General features: G+C 43.0%; 2 protein-coding genes across 8 annotated transcripts; both read right to left on the bottom strand.

The window, feature by feature from the left end:
• Nucleotides 1-2,735: 2,735 nt before the first annotated feature.
• On the bottom strand, nt 2,736-12,409 carry ark2ca (arkadia (RNF111) C-terminal like ring finger ubiquitin ligase 2Ca). 4 transcript variants are annotated; one of them, XM_031860351.1, is made up of 9 exons: nt 12,294-12,379; nt 9,657-11,277; nt 5,479-5,779; nt 5,264-5,389; nt 4,994-5,123; nt 4,626-4,730; nt 4,394-4,489; nt 4,186-4,286; nt 2,736-3,365 (listed from the first exon to the last, which is right to left on the bottom strand). In XM_031860351.1, exons 2-9 carry the CDS (start codon nt 9,676-9,678, stop codon nt 3,248-3,250), a joined length of 999 nt encoding a protein of 332 aa, XP_031716211.1. In that variant the 5' UTR covers nt 9,679-11,277; nt 12,294-12,379; the 3' UTR covers nt 2,736-3,247. The 4 variants fall into 4 exon arrangements, with proteins under 4 accessions (XP_031716211.1, XP_031716209.1, XP_031716210.1 ...); XM_031860349.1 differs by lacking the exon at nt 9,657-11,277 and having other exon boundaries at nt 12,294-12,409; XM_031860350.1 differs by lacking the exon at nt 9,657-11,277 and having other exon boundaries at nt 4,394-4,486; nt 12,294-12,409.
• A 2,675-nt stretch (nt 12,410-15,084) lies between these two features.
• On the bottom strand, nt 15,085-24,825 carry ark2n (arkadia (rnf111) N-terminal like PKA signaling regulator 2n). Of its 4 annotated transcripts, none has more exons than XM_031860331.1 (5): nt 24,573-24,825; nt 22,865-23,755; nt 18,273-18,443; nt 17,660-17,774; nt 15,085-17,544 (listed from the first exon to the last, which is right to left on the bottom strand). In XM_031860331.1, the coding sequence occupies exons 2-5, from the start codon at nt 23,685-23,687 to the stop codon at nt 17,355-17,357; spliced, it is 1,299 nt and encodes a 432-aa protein (XP_031716191.1). In that variant the 5' UTR covers nt 23,688-23,755; nt 24,573-24,825; the 3' UTR covers nt 15,085-17,354. The 4 variants fall into 4 exon arrangements, with proteins under 4 accessions (XP_031716191.1, XP_031716190.1, XP_031716193.1 ...); XM_031860330.1 differs by having other exon boundaries at nt 22,865-23,752; XM_031860333.1 differs by lacking the exon at nt 18,273-18,443 and having other exon boundaries at nt 22,865-23,752.
• Nucleotides 24,826-25,244: the final 419 nt, after the last annotated feature.

Here is a 25,244-nt window from a genome sequence, read left to right as displayed (position 1 = left end):
TTTTTAGAAAAGGTTGTGCTTTAAAATCCTTGCCTTCCCTTTAGACTGTGGAAGGAAACGGAGGATAGATTCTGAGAGGAGAGATGGACGGTAAAATTAAAAAAAAATTGGAGAGTCGGAGATAGAAGACAAACAGAATTAAAGAAGGATCACTGAAGTATTTGTAAAGTCCACAGTGAAACCTCTTCAGAACTATTTCCACAATATGTACCGCTCCAGTTCTGCAGACCAACAGCTAGTTTGGACAGTTTGACTTCAATTTTGAGGACGATGGCTTTTGTAGATACAGTCAAATGTTATCTTAGCTCCTTCACGACTCTCTCTTATTGAATTATGCAACCAATAAGGCATGGTGGCTTCATGGATTGATTGTTATTAATGGTTTCAGTCATATGGAAATATCTCCGAACACTTAAAGCGAGGCACTTGTTATGCTTAAGTCTACGAACTGAAGAGAAACACCAGAGAGATGAAAATGAAAAGATCGATACAAAGAGTTAAAGCGAAGGAACATGCTTCACAGATGATCGTTATTAAGACCCATAGTGCATTTTTTTGCCAGTGAGAGGGTTCCCATATTTAAACAAGTGAGTGCAAAAACAAACCAAAACAAAAAAAAATCACTTAATTGCAGTTTGTCCACTACATCACAGCATGGGGGATCAGAGAAATTGCATTGAATGGAATGTAACCAAGATCCACAGCACCACATATGAGAGAGAGAGAGAGAGAGAGAGAGAGAGAGAGAGAGAGAGAGAGAGAGAGAGAGAGAGAGAGAGAGAGAGAGAGAGACTAAGAGAGACTAAGAGAGATTAAGAGAGAGAGAGGCGGAGAGCGGGCTCAGTAGCTCAGCCTTGGACAGTAAACATCGCACAGCCAGCTTGTGGAGATCAAACAGCGGGGCTCTTTTTTTTCTTTAACTTTAGTGTTCCAAAAAGTACAACTGCATGCAAAGCATTCCCATTTAAAACAATGCAAAAATGAGGTAATAGTTTTTTTTTCATAGCATTTTTGTGTTATTTCTAAATAAATAAATTATGATTCAATACCCAATCCAACCCCCCCCCCCCCCCCTCCCCCGAAAAACTATATAAAATTAAATACATACCCACAATATCTACAGTTAGTAATAAATTATGATTGTTAAATACTTAAGGCATCTCAACTGACAACACCCTGTGTAAACTATGAAAACTTCATCACGGATGACTCCACTACAGGAAGGAGGCAGTTTCGACACCGGCAGTGCACAAGACAAGGGGAGGAAATAATCCCAGTTAATTGATCCTTAACCCACGAGGCTAAAAAAAAAAAAAGGTCTCATAGTACGTAGGATAGTGAGGGTCCTAAAGGCATCCTGTAGAACTGAAAACACAAGAACAAAAAAAGAAAAAAAGAGAAGTGAAAACTGGTCAGGCCGAGTGTTACCAGCCTGAGTGTTTTCCTGCTGTTGTGTCTGTGTGCACTGCGAGAGGGAGGCTGCCTCCGTCGCATCACGTTCTACATGTTCTAGCAATACAGCATAGCAACCAGCATAGCAACCACGAGGGGAGGTCTGTCACACAAATACACAAAATCAATACACAAGCTCCTCTCTCTCTGCTCAAACACTGCATGAATCTATATCTAAATATAAACCAACGCAAATGCAATACCAAGGGGAAAAAAACCCTTTTTTGTTGCTATAACTATTGTCACATGTGCTTGTTCTTTAGGCAATAAGGTAAACATTAAACCCATCGTTGCCACCAAAGGGGGACAGGATGAACACACGCTACAAGTCAGGGGAGCAGCCACTGACACTGTTTTTTGTTGTTTTTTTGTTTGTTAGTGTTGAGAAGATAGTCACAGCTCAGATTAACTAAGTCATGCAAAGCCATCTCTGTACCTTTTTTTTTTTTTTAATTGAAGAAACGCTACCAAAGCTAACAGCCCAAGTCGACAACGAAACATGCATTTTTTTTTAAAGTACACACTGTTCAGATGAAGAAACAGGTACATGGGCAGCTCAGTCTCCCTCCCACCTCGCTCTGCAGTTCCATTTTTCATCCCTGTTTTTTTTTTTTTTTTTGGCTTTGTGTTGTGTCAGCGCTCCAGCGGCCATGCGGTTAACCTACAGTGAGTTAACGACTAGTTGTTGCCTCGAACCCCTTGAAACACACACATTTGCACTCTTTGAACAGCCACGCATTTGTTAGACACATTCTTTAAGTCACACACAGCAGGGCAGAGCACACACACACACACACGCGCACGCACGCACACACACACACACACGCACACACGCACGTGAACCTGCGCGCCAGGTTCAAGCTACACCGTGACAAAAATGCATTTTGGTAAAATTACTTTCTACCTATTTTGAAAATACAACAAACGACTCAATCACTGGGCTCTGTTTTCCACGGCAGTGAAAGAGACCTACTCACACGACACCAACCCAAAGTAAATGTACAACTGTATTGCAAAATGTCAAAGCTGCATGATAGAATTAAAACACTCAGCTAGCTGCTGCTTCCCCCCCAAAGAAGGCGACAGCGCATCAGATATCACTTGTTGGTTACTGCTACTCTACTACGACCACAAATGATCTTTAGGTAAACATGGCATCAGAGCATTTGTTAAGCTTTCGTGTGTGGCAGAATATTCATTTTGATTGAAGTGTGTTTGAAAAGAGAGAAATATATATTTGTATATATATATATATATATATATATATATATATATATAGAGAGAGAGAGAGAGAAAGAGAGAGATACAAAGAGAGAAAGTAGCCAGCTCAGTGTGGGGTTATGTGTTTTCCACTCTCAGGACATTAAGTCATGGCTTTGAGGACATGCTACACAGCCCAGGACTACCTACAGTACAACACCACAACAGCAACAACGACCCACTTACGACCAGCAAGCTACGAGTAAACCCTGTGTACATGAGTGTGTGTGTGTGTGTGTGTGTGTGTGTGTGTGTGTGTGTGTCAGTGTGTGTGTCTGCGTGTTTTTTGCCTCCGGAGGGATGTGCTTCTATATAAAAAGAGTTGGCTTCTCTTGCAGTTAGTTTTCCTGGCTTGGCTCAGTAAAGCGTGAGTCAGAAGGGTGGTGATGTCACATGAAGTCTGAAGACATTTGGCAAAGCACCCAACAGGGGAGGGGGAGGGGAGAGCGGGGGGGGTAGGCCGGTAAAGCCGAGGTGGAAGAAAGCAGGAACCACGCGAAGGTGATTGACAAGGAAGGGGGGGGTTGAAATCTCATCAGCTGTCGGGGTTCAGCTGTGTTTCGATGTCAACTCGACAGATCGGACACTTCCTGCTGGTGGCCAGCCATTGGTCCACGCAGCCCTGGTGGAAGAGGTGCATGCAGGGCAATCTCCTGGAGGTCAGAGAGAAAGAGAGAGACAAAGTCAATGTTGAGTCTGGTATGTGCTTGTAAAGAAACTTCTGAAACCAACAGGGAGTTAATTTTGTTCATTCAGGCACGCAGAGGCAACTTCTGTCGAGTCATCAATCCCACATGCCTCTCTGACAGCTGAGACTCCACATGCTGTCATCTGACCTCATCACGGGACACGGGTCTTATCCCCTGAATTTCTCACCCACAGCTTGGTTTTAAACACATGTGTAGGTGCAACAATTTGGAAAAGATTTGCTTTCAGGTGGAGATAAATGAAAAGGCCGACTTCTCTCGTATCTGTCTGTTAAATGGGAAGCGAGAGCCGGCACCCGGTTAGCTTAGCTTAGCACAAAGACTGGAAACAGGGGGTCTGTAACAAAATCTGGCTACTAATTGTCTTAACTATTGTTGTTACGACTGTTTCAAGCTGAGTCAGGCAGAACAAAGTTGGACGCGTTGTAATTTGGAGTGACCCTGTATGTCTAATGTGAGCAACAGGGAAGATCTAGCTACCAGTTAATGGTTTGTAATTTAGCATTTAGCAAATTTATTTCACAGCGAAAGGTTGACTGAGTCGAGAAGTCTGTAACATTTTTACTTAAATATAAAATCCCACAGCGTCCATCCATTTTTAATCATTACTTAATTTATTTAAAGAAGAAAGATGAGAAGATCAAAACCGCTCTCATACTCAACGTGGTATCAGTCTAACTCTCCGCCATCAAGCAAATGAGCGTAATTCCCAAATTGTTTTTGTGGGAAAAAAGTAGGATTGTGGGAGCTACGAAGCGTTTCTGACCTGACGTCCTCTGCGTCCTCCAGCATGGACAAACAGATGGTGCATTTCTCGTCCACATCTGTTTCCTCCTCCTCCCCAATCTTCAGCAGCAGAGGCTTTCTCTGTTAGCAGGTCAGATTACACAGAGACGAAAGGTAGGCTCAGAAAAGCGAATACAAAGAAATGTGAATGTATTTAAAAGTGTACGTCTCTGTGTGTTACGCCTTACCTTCTTGTATTTGTGTGGAAAGGTGAACCGCTCTATGGTTGTCTGAACCGCTCCTCTGCTGACACTCCCCAGACGGTCCTCCAGCTGCAACAACTCCTGGGGAGAATTGGACATCCAGTTGAGATTAGTATAAAGAAGAAGGAAACAAATAGTAATAATAACAATAAAACAGCTACTAAATGGACCTCCGGTGAGATGGTTTTCAGGGTTAAGAATGTAGGAACGGGTTTACCTCATAACTTTCTCGCACAGCGGTGGCGTGCCTCGAAGGATTCAGACTTTGCAGTGCCAACAGGTGCAGCTGGGGGTATGGGTAGTTTCTGATTTCATGCACAACCTAACAAAAGAGAACTCGTCATCACATTACAGGAATGTGATAGTCGTCAGACACCAGTTTTCTCCATTGTTTTAATGCATTCTTAGCAACAAAAGAAAGACTCATTTTTGAGAATACTGAAGATGAACAAACAACAAAACTGTGTTTCTCTTTTCGAGATGCAAAAAGCAGTTGGCAGAGGTGGATCAAATCGATGGAGCAAAACCTAAACTTACAGGTTGAGATATCTATGATGCACAGGACAACTTAATGATCAAACATACCACTTGTGCAGAGGATGTGTTCCTGGGGAAGTGGTGCATTCGAGGGGAGGCCAGGTAATGCTGATAGTGCTGTGGAAGCTGCTGGAGCTGGTACTGGTGGTGAGGGAGGCCGGCATCAACGCTGAGATCCCTGCAGGCAGACAGACAAGCGACTAAATCAACATCATCGCCCTCGCGAGGCACCGTGACAGACAGACGGGTGCAGAGATGACAGGGCGTGATCGTGTCTCTGCTCTGCAGGACTCTCGTTAACCTCCGACGGTGACCTACCAGTCGGTGCCCTCGGCCAGGTACCGCTGCTGCTGTGTCATTTGCTGGGGAACGTGGAGGGGAGGAGAGAACTCATAGCCTGAGCGCATTCGGTGAGGGTTCAGGGGAATACGCTCCTGGGTTCTTCTGCAATGAGATAAAGATAAGATTCAATGCTTGTCTTGGTGTTTCGTCTGTGTGAGTCTATACTTGCATGCAGGCGGCGGTGGTTCTACCTGGAGTGCGGGAGGATCCTGCGGTGCTGGGCTTCAAGGAGCTGCTGCTGGATGAGGTATTGCTGGTGTAAGGCCTGAGGTAGGAATGGAGGCCCCGGCACATCCTGGAACTGAGGGGGTGCAGACAGGGCAGTGAGGGGCGGGTGGTGTGCCGGCGGCAGGTGGGGGGCAAGGCCGGTCTGAGGCGGCTGGCTGCCGTGTCCCAGAGGGAACTCTGCTGAGATGGGCGCCTGGGGAGCACCCAGGTGAAAGTGTCGGCAGGAGGTAGCATGGCTGTGTTGATGCCTGGTGAAGTGCGCTCCTACGGGTAAATAAATGCAAGTGGTCAGGAATGAACCCGATAGGCCCAGGGTCACTTTCACTCAGACAGACAGACGCTACAGAGAAACCCAGACGAACCAGTGAAGAGTACGCACCGACGCAAGCGCTCTCTGGCTTCCTCACCCACACACACACACACACACACACACACACACAAACCAATCACACAGAGAGAACATGAAAATAGGAGAGCACTGACACAGGAAGGGACGGGACAAGACAAGACAGACAAAAGAGCAGATGGAGTACACAGACATTGAGGCCCCTGTGAAGCACCATCTAAACCCACACACAGATTGCGCCCAATGGACTGCCTCTCCACTTGCCATAGCTCAGCCGGCAGGACGGATGGATCCTCACTAACAGCCCGGTGTGCTCCTGAGAAGATCTACAGCACCGAGGGGTTGCCTCTGGCCCACTGCTAGTCAATTGAATGGATTCGGGCTGTGTATTATGTCTGCCGTTTGAAGGAACAAATCTTTAACTGATTTCTCATTAATAACCCTCCACAGCAACTGAGGCGGGTTCAAAGGATTCACCGCCTCCCTTTCTACCCCCCCCCCCCTATCAGAGGTGGAGACATGAGATTGTGTGCTAGTCCCACTGAATCACCTCGGTATCAAGTTGCACAAGACAATCAATACAAATTACTCCGAGCTCAGATAAAGGAGGGCCGGGAGGAGGGGGCGAGGTGGGGGCCAACAGTTACTACTCCAGCTGCCCATTACAGCGCTCTAGCTTTCTGGAACAGGAAGCAGACAGCAGGTTGGGGGGGGTAAGGTAATGAAGTACCGGAGCATTGTGTGTTTGCTTGGTTAGGAAGAAAGAATTGTCTCATCTACTGTTGTGTCAGCAGTCAGGCAGATTAAAGCAGGAGGTGTTAAACGGTAATATGGAGCGACAATCTACGTCTAATATGAAGAGGGGAGATCATTTAGCTATCAGTTGATGGTCTGGGATACATTCAGCAAGTGCTGACTAATCTATTTTACAGTCGACGGTTCACTGCTAATTATTAAGTCTATAACATTTTTGTGTAAACACAAAATCCAACATTTTGGGTATATGCATATTCACTTTCTCTCTCTAAGAGTTGAAGATCGATACTCTGATTACCAGATATGCCTACCACTCACTAATGGACTTGTTGTATTTTGGTTGTTTAATCTGTACAAATACTGAAGCACTGTTGTCGTTCTATGGGGCTTTAGATGGAGGACTATTTCTTGGCTTTAGTAAATTGCCTGCGGAGACGTTTCTGGTCCCAGCCGAGAAATAGTCACTTCAGTTATTGTATACATTAAAAACACGAGATGTAATGTGTTGATCAGGGAGCTTTCAATACTTTTGCAGAGCCAGACGAGCAGTTTCCTCCTAGTCTTTGTGCTGTAAACTAAGCTGCTCACCAGTGGCTGGATTTTGCCTTTATATTTTAAAATGAGAGTGGTATCAATCTCCACCAGAAGGCAAATAAGCATATTTACCAAAGTGTCAAACAATTCCTTTAATTGTTGCTTATACGACATGTTTGCATGGCTGTTGTTTTGCTCCGCTGCGTACAACCTTGGGACATGGGAAGCCGGTGAACCTTGAGAGCCTCGAGCAAACCGAAAACAATATTTGGCACGAGGAAGTAGAGCAGAAATGGCAGAATGCTGGTTTGGATTGGCAAAAGGGCGGAACATCACTTTTGTATGAAGCCCGTGACCCGGCAAGACTGGACTCAGAGTGAAGCTTCAAGTAAATATCAAATGATTTGTCTCTGGGCTCTTTCACAGCATGAACTGCTGACATTAATATTTGACATATTGCAGTGCTGCCAGCAACAAGCCCCCGATGTTGTTATTGTTACATCGCTGCTTCCGACTTTGACTTTCAGATACAACAGGCCTGATTGGTGCAGAACAGACCCCCCCCCCCCCCACACACACACACACACACACACTCATACACTCCCATCCACCTCTCCTCACCCCCGAGCTGCTGCACAGGCAGCCCCTCCCCCACGGCTTAGCTGCGGCATGGTGTCCCTACGTGAGCGACGGCCCGTAAGCCCTGCCCAGCCGCGACTGCAGCAGTCTGACATCAAACCTGTCTCTCCCCCCCGCTTCCATCACTGCAGCTTTATCATCGCACCTCCCCTCTAACATAATCCTGTCTTCTGCCTGGTGCGATGGTCCTCCATCATGTGACACTGTGAGCCCAGTGTATGCAGTTTTCACTGAAACCCCCCTCTCCCCCCTCATGGCCACACCAGCTGATGTCACTGATTGGCACCACTCCCAATCAGAGTGAGGGACTGATGAGTGGAATCAGCTTGCATGTTGCTCAGCTGGCCTGGAAAGCTGCACACAAATGGCAACATGACACACGCTGGCACACCACTTACTGACCTTGATGCTAAACATCAGGCGAATGGGGGGGCGAGGTAAGCGCACGGTGGAAGACAAAGCATTTGATATTAAAGTGGTCTGTAGCAAGGCAGCCACTGTGAAACAACTTGTGCGTTACAGCTGTTGAGTTATTTAAAAGTGTGTCGCTGTGGTCGCGGGAGAAACACGGCTGTGTCTCAGACGCTCCTTGCGTCGGCATGTAAATAACTCGGCTATTTCCGACACGGTGAACAGATGTAAGGCTCAAGTGGCTGGAGCGGGACGGCAAGAAGTCCCAGCCTTTAAAACTGAAAATTTATATTTAAAAATGCTGAATACGTTAAAATGAAGTGACACCAGAGTCTGCGCTGCATGTTGTTGACCAGTCTACCCACTTTTAAAGTGTTCACAGAAGGAAAGGCTTGTTAATGCATTGTTTAAAGTGAGAGCAGCTTTCAAACCAAATGCACACTCAAAAACTTAAAATGAGAATTTAAGGTCTAATATAGACATTTAGAACTTGTGTAATTAAAGACTCTTGGAAGACCACAAATTACATTACTATCTTATATTAACAAAAGGCCTTTACATGACTGACTTCCTGCAATAAATAATCTGAACTTGTGCTGTTATCACAAGCTACGAAGGCATTACTGTTTATAGGTATATATTTTCAAAACCAACTATATGCTTCTCTGTGATTGTATTTGTATAACTGTGTCAAGGTCTGTTCTACTATTACCATGAGCAGGACGAGACGAATGAGGCCAATATGTTACAACATTCCAAACATGCAAAGATGAAACGCTTCACAGATGAAATATTTCCTTATGGTTATTGAACTAAATTGATCTCTAATTATGCTACACATTTGGACACTATTGACAGTTGTACAGGTAGATGAGAAGATCTATACCGCTCTTGTTTAATCCATACAGCAATTATTGTTGGTAATGTGCACATAAACCCTCGTACAACATCATTTTACCCCTCGTTTTTGCATGAGTGACACAAACGGGATATAACGTGTTAATCAGTGAGCTTTAGAGGCACTGGTAGATGATCTTTGTTACCTTTAGACAGACCAGTCAAGCTGTTTCTCAGTCTTTATGCTAAGCTAACCAGCTGCTGGCCGAGCATCATCTAATTCTCTGCCAGAGAGCGAATAAGATTTCCCTAAGTGTTGACTTCTTCCTTTCATAACCAGTGTTTAATGTAATGAGACTTCAAAGTTATTTTTGTTCCAAGAAACCATGCGGTCAATACCTCGAGGTATAGCTGGGTGGTATCCAATACCATGAGATGATATTGTTTTTGTACCGTGGTGTACAAAAGTTTGTTTTAGACCATTTCAGAGAATGATGCGAATACATTTTGTATGATTTTTGCATGATTATCCCAAAAAAAAAAAAGCACTTTTAGTTGATTTTCACACAAAATTGACTGACCAAATATATTGACATCTAAAAACAAAATGATATATACCTAGACAGATGATTGTATCCATATCGCCCAAAGTTGTTCCAATGTTAACTCCTCACCAGTGATCACCAATGATATGAGGTTTAGGCTGCGCTTTGTTTTGTAAACAGTGTATGATTTAGGACGAAATGACAGCATGTAACATTAAAGATCAATGCCGTTGTGCTTCAGTTACATGCTTTTGTTATTCTTTTTTCTTTATAGAAAATGTGGCTGCCCCTACTCCGAAGTAAGCAGAGGATCGACTTGAAACTCTGTCAAAGACAGCTGAGAAATGAGAGCACATAGAGAGTGAAGGGACCGTCTCAGTGACAGCACAGTGTGGAGGGAGGAGGGGAGGAACACATGGAAATCAGCAAAAAGCACACTGAAGGTTAGAAAGAAAACTACAGTCTTTATTGGAAAATATTAGTATGTGTGGCACTGTGTGATAATAGTAATAAGAGTAATATATATATATATATATATAAAACCATAATAATACCATGCAAATAAAGACCAAAGGCAAGGCCCGACCATGCTCTCCGTAGGGTTAACGGAACAGAAGCAGCATCCAATGAGTAGATGTGTATGCTTACAGCACATTTCAGTATAGCAGGGACATCTCTACACAAAGTTTACATTGGAATCTGCTGTTCAATGTGGAAAAACAAAAAGTATAAAATGACCATGCATTAGGATCTAATACAAGAACATAAGGTAGAAAACCACAACCAAAGAATAAAAGACATTTTCATTCTAAAAAGGAGTTCTACAGCAGTGCAGGATATACACATCCCTGTAAAATGGATAGCATTCTGGAGGTGTCTGAGGAGGGGGTGGGGGGCTGTGATTGATAGTGGGGGATTTTCAAAATGGCAAGATGAGTTAGACTGGAGTCTAGTCAATTGATTGTTACTGACTAAATCAATTCAGCTAGCAGGAACAAAGGCTTTCACACACGGATAGGATTATGGTGAGCCGTTTGGACGCCGCTATAACAGGTGCAGTGGACCATCAGAGGTGAAACTCAAACTACACGTATCGGCCAATTGGGTGAATGTTAGGATAGCCAGATTATCGGTCAAAAAAAGTGATCATACAAGTGCTTTATTGACTACAAAAGCTGGTACAATGCACCTTTCGCTAATAGGGGATGGAGACAAAATTGGAGTTCGATCAAGCCTGGCTGTAATCGAATCTGGGAGGTGTGTGGGGTTGGGGGGAATCAAAATGTATCCACTTTACAGAAATTTACAGCAGAATGTAGTCTATCCACACTGAATGGGAGAATCACAATGACAGTTTGTAGTAAAATCTAACGCTACAATGGGTTATTCACTGAAGAGCAACATGACAGTTTTAAATAAAGACAAACTGCTTTCTACAGAAAAGGTGTTATTCTTTAGTCTGTTACACAGAAGGATACGGTATGAGTGGGAACTCTGGTGTTTGTTTTTTTTTGTTTTTTAATGCCAATGTCGTCTTCAGATGGAAAGAGGAAATGAGGAAGAAGGGGGTTCACAATACAGCTAGATGCAGAGAACAGGCAGAGGCTACGGCAGACAGCAGCAGATGATCGTTAGCTACACAATGGAGGGGGACAAAGGTCTGAGAAATGCGGAATGTAGAGCCAGCCTCGATACTATGGAACAGGAAAAAAGAACACAAATAAAAGCACAATGAAATCATTGGTGCTACTGCATGTAGTTTTAACAATGCACGTCAAACTATTACCACTACTATTATTATTACATAACACAGATAGCCTACCGCAATGGAGGATGATTAGAGCTAGTATGCCTAATTCAGTGATTACTCATATTTCTGTTTATTTTAGATTTTTACTGCACCTGCGCCGCAATTTGCAGGTTTTCATTTGACGCTTCTTTTTTTTTTTTTTAATCGCGCACACGTTTTGAGGTTTAAGACAAAATGCCACCATTTTATACCATTTTTAAAATAGCCATTAACATGAACTACGGCCATCACGCTACCTGTGTTTTATGGGAAGAGCACTTAATTGAAGCGAACTCTGGGTTAAAAAAAAATCAGCGCAGGAGATGAACACACTCCATGCATGTTGCACACAAAGGGACACGCATCCCTTGTCAGCTTCGATTCAGATACTTGCTTTGGGACCACATTAAAGACAAAAAGCTGTGGATGTTTATTACCTAAAGCTAGTATAATGTGTCTGTATATGAAGCTACTGGTAATTGTTCAGTAACGTTAGCTTAGCGGTGACTGCACACAAAAAAAAAATACCCCGCTGCAAACGCACGTAAACACCACGCAGTGGGAGATAAACCAGCTGAGGATAAAAGAGAAGCCATTTGACAGCTGCTGTCATTTTGGTGCATTTAACGAACCCTGAAACGTCCTAAAAAAACAAACGTCCATTTCCTCTTATATAACATTCAATGTCTTAAGTCACACTAACCACGCTTTAACGGTCTCTCATGCGACGCTACGGTTAGCACAACGGCTAATGTTGTCTACGCTCGACTGTCGCTATTATGCTGGCTTGCGTTTTTTAAATTTTTTTTTGTTGCTAGCAGGTGTCAGCTCTGTTTACATCATTTGAGGACATTTAAAAAGAAGGAAAAGCCGAGAGATTTGTTAGGGTTAGGATAAGAAGATATATCGAGATAGTCATACCTCTATTTCTAACTGAGCCGAAGACGGGGAGAACCAGATATCCAACATGTACTAACACCATCCTGGGTCCTTCTTTGTTGTGTGGGTAGCCAGTGAGACAGATGGTCCATGGAAATGATCCCCTCCAGTCCTCTGCACATTCAAACGGACAGACGCGAGCGGCCAATCACTGGAGCCCTCCGATCAGGACCCTCCGGCACTGACACCCCGCTCCACCAATGGGATGTCTGCGTTCTGGAAAGCCCCGCCCCCATGACTGAACCCATCAGCCCCAGATAAGGTACTGTAAACTTACTTGGTAGAGCTGCTTTCTTGTCGGCGACCCTCAAATAGACATCTGGTTAGATGTCACCCCAGCGAGCCACATTAACATTTATCTATAATTAATTATTAGTAAAGGAATTCAATGATAAACATTTCCCAGTAGCCTCATCTGTAACTTATTATTATTATTATTATTATTATCGAGCAACTTTCAATCATCTCAGTTTCAGAGGGAAATGTTAGACTTTTACTCCACTACATTTACCTTAAATTGTTATACAACACCTATGATTTAGGATTAAAGGCCGTGCATATACACATTGGTGTTTTTAAACTGTTGTGGGAAATTTGCAAAACTAAACTGGGATTTAGGCTACTTCTCACTGAGGAGTAGTTGGGTCAGATGATTCACTGGCTCCCAAAAGCAGGAACAATAACATGAAACTATGATTCAATATGCTGTAACCAAGAACATTTATCAGCCAAACTACCAGTTATCTTGATTTTACATGCAAAACAAGTGATACATTTATATAAGCTGATGCATGATGTATGATTGAAGGACTTGCGTACCCACACCGGTGTTGTCAAACTACAAACAAAGCAACATTAAAAGAAAATTCTATTAATTCATAAGACTTTAATGTTCTGCAAAGAAATAGCTTCACCAGTTTAATTCCTCTTCCCTGTAAGCACACTGAACATATGACGCTCCACATGACCAAAGACTACATAGCACGTTTGTAATAGAAATCTTTGAGTTTTTTTTAAGGACAAGAAAACTAGTTCGATTAAATGTAATTATAGTTTAATCGTATTATTGTTCACTTTGGGAGACAGTGGATTGGTTGTCCCAGCCAGGAAGGCTCAGTGAGACGTAACCAACAAATGTAGCTGAATAATCTGCAACAGAATAAATATTAAATTCTTTATAATTCTAACTCCTTTTGAAAAATAACCTCTCCCCACGTTGTACCATTTCCCTGTATAGCAGATATGCTTAAAACTGTCTGTGTCCTGAAAATGTCTCTGCCTTTAGTGTTAAGCCTGAAGGGTGAAGGAACAGATGGGCATGGGGAGGCTGAGGGGGTCACAAAACTCTTAGTCCCATATGTCCTCGTCTTCCAGTTCCCACCATCTCATTTTTAAGCCTGCGGTGCCACACAAAGAGCCTTTCACAATGCCTTACTATCGGTGCAGGTCGAACTACTGCAGTTTCCTTTACTCACACATAACAGGCCTTTTTAATACCGTCTAACTATCACTTCATACTGCAAAACTTTTATAATTCAGAACATGAAAACAGTGGCAAGTGTTTGATTTTCTTAAGACCTTTTTGACACGTTGCCTAATTTATATATGATCAGAGCTAACTAACGGTTATCATTATTATTGATTCCAAGAAATAGTTTAGTCGATGAAATCTAAAACTACAAAGATTGAAAAATAAAAATACAAATTAGACCCCAAGTTGAAATCTTCAAATGTTTTGTTTCATAAAAAGTCCAAAACCTAAAGACGTTATGTTAACACTGATATATGCTAAAGAGAAGCTTGAAAATATACTGAGTGATTAATCAATAGTAAAAGTTTATTTTTGTCGTTCAACGAATTAATTAAATATCTACATTTGCCCGTTAGAGCTTTTACTTTTCTTTTCATAAGAAATTACTTTAAATATTTTTTAGCAGAGCAAGCAAGTAAAAGTTAGTTTTCCTCACTAGTGATCAGTAGTCATGCGCAGCACTTATTAACAAGGGAGCTGTCATTTTGAATAAACCCGGAACAGCACTTGTAAAACCGAATCTAAAGCTGCAGCACTAAAAAGACATCTGCAGGAGGACGGATACTTATTTCTGGCTTTTGAGAGTGAGCCAGCACACTCGCTGCTCTGTGAGGCCACCGCTGCCCTGTAAAGATTAGCATACAGCTGATGTTCTGCCCCCTGAGGGTGAAAAGAGCCGGCTACAGGGCTTTGGTTTCAGGAGCAGGGCCCACGAAGACTGCATTGCTCCACTCCCTCAATGTCCTCTTAATGTGAACTCCATATGTCCCCCTAGCGGCAGGTGTCGCAGGATGACCTCTGACCCCGGCCTGCTACTCTTGTGGGCGAGGGTGACGATGTATTGTTCACGGCGAGGCATTTGTCTAGACTGTTAGGCAACAGGATAAAAGAAAAACAATGAGACACATCGTTAGGTTTTGTACCTATGATGGCAATTCTTCTAAACTTGTGAAGAACACTTTTTGATAGACACGACTTTGGGCTTTAGATTCATACATTAGAGAGCTGCCATTATTTAAGTTTCAGATGTTTTTAAAGTAGAATTTAAGTAACATTGTTTGCTGAAGTTGTAGTTAAAGTTGTCTCAAAGGAGGAAAAACACGCAACAAATGGCAATGTGTTCAGTTCAAAGACTTCAGTCCCAATTAGACTTCTTTTGAAAGCCACTTTAACAAGTAGACTACATGTCCTAAAATGAATGCATTTTCTAGAGACAAAGAAACAAACTGCTGGACAAGAGGCTCATTAAATAATGCTCTATTTATTTCGTTTTAAAATAGTTTCTTTTTGTTCTACAGACATAATTACAAGGAAGTCAAGGTCTTGCAGAAGCAACAAAATAAACCCCTTTTTATTAATTTAAAATACTGACAGTAAAATATAACAGAAGAGCAAAGCTAAATTACTGGTAATGAGGATAATATCTGACTTGAGGTTAAAGATGTGACCACACATGCGATGTGCAACCATAGTCGAGCACCACTGCCCCTTTTTCAACCAAACCTCCATCACTAGAGACATGACCAACATTTAGTAATAATCCTAAGGAACTATAGCAAAATGGGTTTTGCAAGCAGAAGTGGTCTGGTAAAAAGAATTGTCATTACAGTGGTAGCTGCATAGAGTGGAAAGAACTGGCCAAAGGAAAACAATATCACATTTGACTAAACTTGTATCTTGAGTTGGAAACAGAGTTCAAGTCATTTCACAACAAATGCATCGACTTCCAAATGAAAATATTTACTTACAGAGCAAATAAAAAATGGAAGCAAAATTAAAATCCAGAAAGAAAACAAACTGGAAAAAAAAAAAAAATCCATTTAGATTTTGGTTTAGTTCCTTTTTATATTTGGGATTTTCCCTTCTGTGACCAGCAGAAGGGAAAATAATTTGATTCTCAAACCTCACTTCGGAGAGTAGACATTGTTTGATATGAAATAAAACAAGTGTTACAACAGTGTGTGAAGTTGGATGGTGGATTAAAAGTGTACCAGTGTGGCTGCAGTACTGCATGAAGACAAAAATAAGACCACGAGGAAAGCGAGCAAGCAGGCTCTGAGGATCAGGGTAAAAACAGTTCATACAGTAAAAGGTTCTACTATTAACGCCCAAACATGTGGGTACAAACTCACCACTTAAAAGTATTTTTTTATGTATTTGTGTGCTAAATTCACATCTATTATTAAAATATTCATTGTTGATAGCAAAATCCACTGCTCTGTAAGGTAAAAGAATACGCTTTGTACGATTTCTAACAGAAAATAGTGCACTTTTCAAGGCATTCAGGCCATCTTGCTTTGTATTCAATGGAAGATGCATTTCCTCAGCTGTTGTAAAGGGGTCCCCAGAGGTTTAAAGGTGTCCGCTCTAGAAGACGAGCACGCAAACAATAAGTGCAGCCAGTCCGCACCGCAGGGTCACCTGGGACACTCTCAGACTCTGTGGCTTCCAAATCTAAAAACATAATTTAAACAAGAGACACAGCATTTCTATTGCTAATATACCCCAACATAGTGCTGTGGTAGAAATGAGTCATTGTGTAGTGTCTTTTTACTTCTAAACTGTGGAGTTTAACCAGTTGGTTTCTGTGTTTTCATAAAAAAACGTAATTTATTGTAAAATGGTAGAAGTAGAAAGAAAAGCTGTGGATTTAAATCAAGACATTTGGGGAAATAAACTTATTGTCTTTCTGGTGAGGAGAGGATGGATACCACTCATGTCTGGAGGTGGTATCAATCTACTAGTCTGACTCTCGGCAAGAAAGCAAATGAGCGTAATTCCCAAAATGTGAAACTATTCTTTCGAGAATCTCTTTCCACCATCAACAGAGCACGAGCTGTACCAACGCTGGACAAAGTATAGTGAAGCAAAGCCATCAATGCAGACTGGAGTAAATACGAAACCAGTGGTGAGACTTTGGAAAACAACCGTAGACCGGTAAAAAGCAGACTTTGTGCCCCACTGTACAACAGAGAGTGAACCAGCTGCCGTTTGTGCCTTGACCACCACAGGGGACTGCAGATAAAAAAATGCCGAATCTGATACTATGCCGTTCAGAGTCTGTAGTGAAGCAGGTCGACGGCCGTGACGCGATACCGACCTGCTCTTAAGCAGCAACTTGACGTTTTCACTAAACAGCTTGCAAGCGCACAACACGAAATGACCTAAATCTGTCAACGAGGGGTAATTGAGGTATTAAATGAAGGTAGGATATTGCTATCATTAACGGATAAATCAGCCGTACATACTTTTTCCACCTGCACTTGAAGTGCTGTGCCATTTTTTTTTATTACAACTAAACTGAGTTCGGGGGAATCACGTCAGTAGAATGGCTTTGATACATATGATTTGTTTAACAGTAAGTTAAAAACAAACGGTGCTCTGGAGCGGGAAGAGTCCACGAGCGGTTACAGGCGAGGCCACAACTATAGGAGGGGTTTCAGCCGTAACATGGCGGCGAGAGGGAGGAGGAGTGAGCGGGAGAAACGAGGAGTCTTCAGTGTACAAGTTGTCTAAAGTAGGTATTTGTGTCCGGCGTCCTCGTCCAGGGTAAGGTCCACCACTTCGGGTGGGGACACCCAGTTGGGCTGAGGGGAAACAGTAGTCCAGAGCTGTGGTTGATTTGTGCTGTTTAACTGCTCCACTGATTTCTCCTTCCAGGTGGACAGACTCTTTATTACTCCTCCGCATGGGTGAGCGCATCTGGAAGAATAATAATAATTTAAAAAAAAAAAGATTAATTCATACACTTTTATTCACAACTAAAAAGGAACATTTATTAAATTAAAGATAAGGTTTCCCCACTGAAAGTCTTTACCGTGCTTTCTCTTGCACTCCGACTATTTCCACCTCGCTGTCAGAGGAGGCGATGTTAATCTGGCCCTTGTTGTGGTGAGAACTTTCCTTGTGCGACAGCTCTGCCTCCACGTGGCCTGAAACAAATAAAAGGAACAGAGTCACACATTGTGAAGTGGACCGGAGCAAGTAGAGAGCTTCAGGCCTTGCTGACGCATTTAAAAAACAGTGCAGCTGCTTTTTTTGCAGACACGGACGAGAACGGAAACGATGAATCCGACACTTGTGTTGCTGAGAAGCTGACTGGATAGCATGGAGCGACACACAGACAGAACAGAAATTGTGGACATTATATTCATGTTTTGACAATGCCGGCTAGTCGGTTACAAAAGGTCAATTCTTCAGTCTTGAAGCAAGGAAGCGAGAGTATTTTTTTTTTCCCATAGCACCCAATGCAAAGCCAGTGGTGTGTGGGATGAAGGCAGCAATAATTCAAAGGCGTCTTGCTGACATTAATAAGACCATTTCCCCCACATAGCAAGTTGCTTATTGATGACACCCATGCCTCTAAATGTCCCGTCTTCACTGAGAGGAGTGGAAAGTATCAGTTTGGATTCAGCGGGTTTGTAACTGACCTGAGACAGAGCACAGAGCTCTTATACACCCAGAGTGAGCTGCCATATCCCGGCCTCTGTGTGTTTTTAGCTCATGCTTTATCACCGTGGGCCGGACTGTCTCCACACTCATACTCTCCTGGTTAGAATCAGTGTCTGAAATATCATAGTGACCCACTACTGGAAGCGCGTCTGCAGAGAACAAAGAAAACACTTCATTATTCAAATCATGCTTTGGAATCGTAGGACTGACACTGCGTCCGTAGTCCAGTAGTGAAATGAAACATTTTGGCCTTTTCACTTTTGACAGCACTAAAAGAAACGCTCCGAAAATGTGAATAATGTGATCACTTCTCAAAGCTACACGAGCGAGGCTTTTGTATTCGAGGAGTAAATAAGTAAACCCGCAGCATTTATTTTTCTCTGCATTTATTGCTTTTAAAATAACAGCCATTCACATAAAAACTACACAAGATTACAGTCATTACAAAACACTTCAAAATTGTCTTACTCAGTGAGTGAAATGTAGCGGGATAATAACTGCCAAACAACAGAAGAATAACTGTGGAAAAGAGGGAACATGTACTTTGTTCTACCCTGTAAAAGGAGTCCCTGGGAGAAACGCACACACACTATCATCCGGACGTGTGTGTGTGTGTGAGGGGGTTCGTCTGGACAGCATGTACTATGAGAGAACAATGCCTATGAATAGCTGATTGGGCTGCAATAGACAGGTACCGGAGAAAGAGAGGGCGTGCCGATGTAAAGGCCATGTATTAAAGATAGAAAAAGGATGAATGTAAACCAGGATAGTCTCTTTGGTAAACGGTGGACTGTCCTTAGTGTTGTTTTTAATGTACACAGTGTGTGATTGTATGAGGCTCCCTTTACCACGTTGACAAAACAGCCAATTTTAAAGGGTTACTTCAGTTTTAACAAATGGATGCAGTTGTTGGATCCATTTAAACCCAAATGCAAGTAAGTATGCACTACGGACCAAAAACACCAATATTCACACAATTTGAAAACAATTGGGCCAAGAGAAAACAACCAAATAGATAAAACGTTCAGTCAGTTACCATTTATCAGCAAAGCTACACCTTGCACACATGCTGCTGATAACCAGTTTGGCCTAGCACATTCTATATACTAATATAACCACATGCAAACAGGTGGGGAAACGAGGCCTCCAGCGTTTTGTAAAACTGACGTAGGGCTACATATACACGTACAGAAAATGTAACACTTTTTTTTTTAAAACATCCTAACTATAAATATGATTAGGCCAAAGATTCCTTCATAAATGCCAGTGATGGTTAGTGTTAAGAACTCTATCAGTAGAAGTAGTTCGAGGATTGTTTGCACCTCAAAGACCACAGGATCTGAACCAAAGAAGGCCACTTGATTGCTCAGATCAGTCCGTGTTTTTTTTTAAATTTTTTTTTTTTTTTAAGGAAATCCGTAAACATTGCCATGCACCACACTGCAGCTGTATTACTGCTGTATATCCGTTAGTTTGATGCCTGGGTTTTCAGCTTGAAGTCAAGCTGCGGTGACACGGGCCAAGCTGGCAGACCAGTGCAAATAGGAAACTAACTAGGCGGCTGTTGTATGAGTGAAGATTTGAGGCTCTTGACACTGCAGCTGATAGCCACAACATAGGAACCCATGCCTTATCTGATGTTCACAACCTATACACAGGCTACTAAAAATAAACAGTGGGAGTCGGTCCTCCCTCACTAGTTTCTTGTTACTGCACAAAGGCAGCAATAGCAGCAAATGTAACAGAAACGCAAACCGTAGAAAATGTAAACACTTCTAATCTAATTGTCATAGGATTTAAAAAAAGCAAGAATTGTGTGGGTTAGTATATTGTGTTTATAGTTTTAAGCAAATCTATATTGTTATGTAAATGTCAGTAAAGCTATACCACCAAAACAAAGGTTGTCCCAAGACCCTGAACCATTTATAAGCAGAGTGCAAACATAGTTCAGGAGAAAGGAGGCTAATGTAGAGTGTTGAACTGAATTTCTAAAGAGATGCTCTAGCTATCATTCCCAGCATGAAGTCAGAATGACAAGGCACATGCTGTTAAGCAGCCCCCCCCCCCCCATCTAGCACTGTCCTAATGGCTGCCCAGGTGCTGTAATGCACAGTCTGAATGAATGACAGTCAGCTTCTGTTTGTGTGCATGTGTGTACAGCTGGTACACAAAAACAAACGAGCCATATGAAGAGCAAAAGAATAAGAGCCCTGACTGGACAGTCCACTGAGATGCGCCCTGTGTCCGTGTCACAGATGCTACCGAAATCAAACGGGTGAGTTGAATTATTCTGAATGTCAAATCTCACAGTGATTCAGTGCCAGCAGATTAAAACGGGCCCTCGGGTCTGCACACAAGTTCAAATGACCAGCTCGAGCCCAGCTGCTGTTGATGGTGTATCCGTTCAGTGACCTCGCATCGTTAACCTATTAACACCTACTGCCGTGCTTTCAGCATCAACTAGTTCTACACTTGGTAACATCTAATTAAGTGAAATCTAAACATTCAAGAGGCCGGGGTCTGGAACACCTAGATTCCCGTTCTGAGTGACCACTTCAGGTAGGATGATGTTGTTGTTGTTTATGGGGGTGGAGGTGAGACTGTTGTTGTCTCGCGCCAACATGTAGGCAGCCATAGTCTCTGAAGACTCCGACGACGGCAAAAAGGAACTGGGCTGGGACGGGCGTACCCCCTGGGAGGGGCGCTGCTGCCCCTCTAGGGCGTCACTTGAGCGTTTGGACGAGTCGTTGTCTGAGTCGAGGTGTGCAAGCTTTTCCATCCAGACGCGGAAGCGCTCCTCGGTCTGACGCTGCATCACAGCAAATCGCGTCATGGCCTCCTCCAGAACACTGCCGATGCCGTTCCTGTCCCACGAACTGGTGTCCAGCAGCCCATGAATCTGGGCGCCCACTCTGGATCTCTCCGACGCACGTCTGAAGCCAGCTTTAAAGACATTGAGGCCAAAGCCATAAGAAAATACAGTAGCACTGTCATGCTTCGGAGGTGGACTTTTGTATTAAAGAGAAAAATGACAGTTTGTTTTTTTGGTTACGTGCAGATTGACCCTTTCATGCTGATGGACTACATCATGCAGTTGAAGCACTCAAATCTATGTGCGGGATGTAAAAATGGTTGAAAACATTTCATGTAGTACGGATCCCTAAAGAGAGATAACTGGATGTCTCGGACGACTGGTTTAGTGACCGTGGTTTGAAAAATGTGTTAGAGACTTTGAGGTAAAAACACCCATTTGAAGCAAATTCATTATGAAACTATGATGGACAAAAGATATGTTTAACTATATTTTCTGCTAAAATTTCTATCATCTTAAAATATACCGTAGGGTTAGTATCAGCCAAAAATAGGCACCGTGTAGTGCCCCTGGAAAAAAAACCTAATACTAGATAAACTAGTTCTATTCTGGAAACACACAAGTGAGCTAAACAATTAATTTAAACAAACCAAACCAAATATATTATATTCTAGGTAATGCAATCTCAGTGAAAAGATCAGCCTAAAGTAAGTGAAGAGACTTCAACACCAGCAGCAGGCCTGTAAATACCACCCAGCTAGTAGTTACTTATAGAACTCAACCCACTGAAGAGATTTCTACAATCGTCAGGAAACGTCAGTCAGAGCTGCATATCCATTCATATTTTCTAGACGATGACACAAGAGCTATACGACAGGTCAAAGGTGCTACAGAACTCACTATAGAGAAGAGAACCACCTGTTTGCAAGACAGAGTGACGAGTAGGATAGAGCTAAGGAATATTCAAAAGCAGGATATACTAATAGTAGTCTTAAGGTGCTACAGACGGTCACTAAATATAAATTGACTTTTAAGCAATCTGATAAAATGGCACATCCAATATGATTGAGTCTAAACTTGCAGGTGTAAGACTGTTTCTACCAGCACACCAACGCTTAACGGCAACTGCAGACTCTTGCAACTCGGACTAACACAGTGTGATCATACACCATTCACTGTCTATTTACAGCAAAGGCTGAGGATATAAATGGCCCATTGTTGAAATGCAGAGCTCGCAATGTAGGTTAGATTAACGCAACTCTGTTTCTACCATTCCACGAGTTGAAGAATGCCACTCGACTTCCACAGCATGCAAACGATGAGACAAAGTTCTAAAAGAACCATACATTGTATTACTAGAAGTGATGGCCCCCCTAAACAGACTATCCAAAAACAGGGTGAATGAAGAGATGGAGTGAGAAAATAACACCAAAAAATAAAGTGATTGGATAAAACAAACACAAAAAGCGGTGCTTGCACAGATCTGTTAAAGGCTCTCTACAGCCCCATTACATGTTCTTACTATATGTGGCAAGTGAACACTTTAATTTGGCTTGCCTGAATTTTTTACATCATGCAGGCAGCCTCATATTATAAATATCTGTGTCAGACTGATTGCTTAGTCATACACTGTAGGCCTATACATTTTTACATCATTATGTGATCGTGTTTTACAGTGGCTGCTACTGTTACCCTGTACTACTACACGATGGTAGAAGTACTTTGCTATAAGCACGTGTTGTGAACATCGGATGTTACCTGTAATATCTGTCTTGATTGTCTTGCTACCTCCTGAAGTGTCATCGTCCTCGTCCTCAGAGGAGCTGGTGCTGGAGTCGCACGTGAGCTCGCTGTCACTCGTACTGCTGTCCTGCAGCAGGTTGTACTTCTTCCGCGCCGCTGCCTCCCGCTTTTGCCTCAGCAAACGCATTCGCTCCTTGTGTTTCTGGCTACGGTGACCTTTCACTTTTGCCAGCTTTCCATTGGTTTGTTTTTCCTGCCCTCCAGCTGCTACCAAGGTGGGCTGGCAACGGTTTTTCTTTGCAGCCATCACGTTAGGCAGCATCTCGCTCTCTGAACGTAACCGCCGGGACTTCCTCCCCCCTGTAGATGACGACTGCCTTCCTGCTGTCTGCCCAGGATCATTCGAAGCTTCCATGTTGCCCTCTTCGTCTTTTCCAGTGGGAGGAGCAGCACCGTCTTCCCCTGAGGAGAGCGTGTCTGAGTCAGCGAGGTGGCCACTGGACGAGGGGGAGAGCATGCAGTTGTTCGAGGAGTCGCTCTCATAGATATGACGAGATACAGGCTTGTCGCTCCCTGTAGAGGCATGCTGGGACTCTGGGGAGTCTCGGCGGAGCTCCTTCATCAGGCATGGCATGGAGAGGAGACTCTGCTCACCCTCTGTAGTCAAGGGGCTGTCTCCCTCCTTTTCCCTCGGAGGTGAGCTGGTACTGGTGGTGGCCTCTGATTTTAGATGCTCGTCCTGAACAGAGCCTGTGGCTGACAGTGCTTCATCAAGGCACTCTGGGGGGCACTCAGCATCAACAAAATCCTCTGCCTTGTCTGAGTCAGCCATCTTCATGCTAGTTGAGCCCAAAGCCCAAAGGTCCAACAAACATGGACCAATGTGCCTGGACAGGAGCTCACCTGCTGGAGGAAAAACATATTACTAAGTACAGTCTAAATTATGTGCAAGAGGCTGGGTGTCTGACAGCATAGGCAATACATAAGGGCATTATTAAATAATGTGGACATACAGAAATATTATCACAATGGTCCCAAAATGAAACATTCCTTTTTAAACATGTAGATCTCCAGTTCAACTATATACGTAAACAATAAATCAATTTTTCCTCCTTTACAAACTCTTGAGTTAAGACATTCTGTGCATTTTGTACTGGGTTAACATGTTATATAACTACTGACTGTTCACATACAAAAAACAAATAATCTCTCGAAATTGTATGCAACAATTTGGTCAGAATTTCCCGTTAGCGATATTGCCGGTATGCAATTGACGTTAGCTAGCTTCTACTTTTACGTCTCAAACAGCCTGCGTAACGTTTACATAAAAGTCCGCTACACCTCCCCAGCCACGTTAAACACAATGTGTGGAGTACGAGACATTTATTTATGATTGAATTAATTACTTTAATATGAGTTAGTTGGGTCTGTGGCTAACTGGAGAGCTAACACAGGCTTGGATCCAGACGCTACTTTTAGCTGCGTAGTGAAGCTAACCTCGGTCATAACCTAACACCCAGCAGCAAATTTGGCGAGAAGAATACATGTCATTTGTAAATGTTCAGGTTGCAGGACAGCTGCCTCGCAAGATCCTAAAAATGGAATCCGTATCTAGCCACCCAGTGGCGTAACAAGCAGGATAATGTCAGCAGCTAACGGCTAACGCTATCTCAGTCAAAGCGGTAGCAGACTTAGCATTTCAGCTAAGCTAGTTATAACTTACCGCGGCGTTAGTTATATTCTTCTTTTCCCAGTGTCGGACTTCTCAACATCTTCGGTATTTTGTAGCCTCGTTGATTTACGATGCATGGACAATGCACTGCTAAATACACTTTAATTCTTTACAACTTGGAATAATTTGAACGTGTTTTTGGCGCAGTGCGCTCGCACCTTTCGCGAGCCCAGATAGCAATTAGCAGTTAGCTGTGTGTATATTTTAAAATGTCTCCATCAGCCGTACGTCTCTCACAAAGCTACATGCACCACTTCCGGTATTTTCCCAATGGTCGAGCGCCCCTATGGGTGGGATGTTAATTCTACAGGAAGGGGAAACTACCTCAGGAGAGGACTGGCATGGACAGCAGGGGGACAGAGCAGCTACATGTTGTGGCCCTGGGGCACAAGGGACAAGTTTGACTCTCCTTAGGTTTTGGCAAAACACACAACAACTTCTTGGTTAGGTTCAAGAAAAGACCATTGTTTGTATTAAGATGAACCTTCTCTGGCAGAAAGCCACACAGGTAATGTCTCTCTCACCATGTCCCTGGGTCCATGCAGAGGTCCCCCACATTACTGTAATAAATAAGTGAATGAGGGTTTGCTGACCATACATTTACTCAAGCACAGTATTTAACTACATATACTTCTGCTCCACTATATTTCAGGGGTAAATATC

Source organism: Anarrhichthys ocellatus, unplaced genomic scaffold (genome assembly GCF_004355925.1).
Source record: "Anarrhichthys ocellatus isolate YVR2014 unplaced genomic scaffold, GSC_Weel_1.0 scaffold23, whole genome shotgun sequence".
NCBI lineage: Eukaryota > Metazoa > Chordata > Actinopteri > Perciformes > Anarhichadidae > Anarrhichthys > Anarrhichthys ocellatus.
The sequence above is the reverse complement of the archived record's forward strand: the minus strand, read 5'-3'. Positions and strand labels throughout refer to the sequence as shown.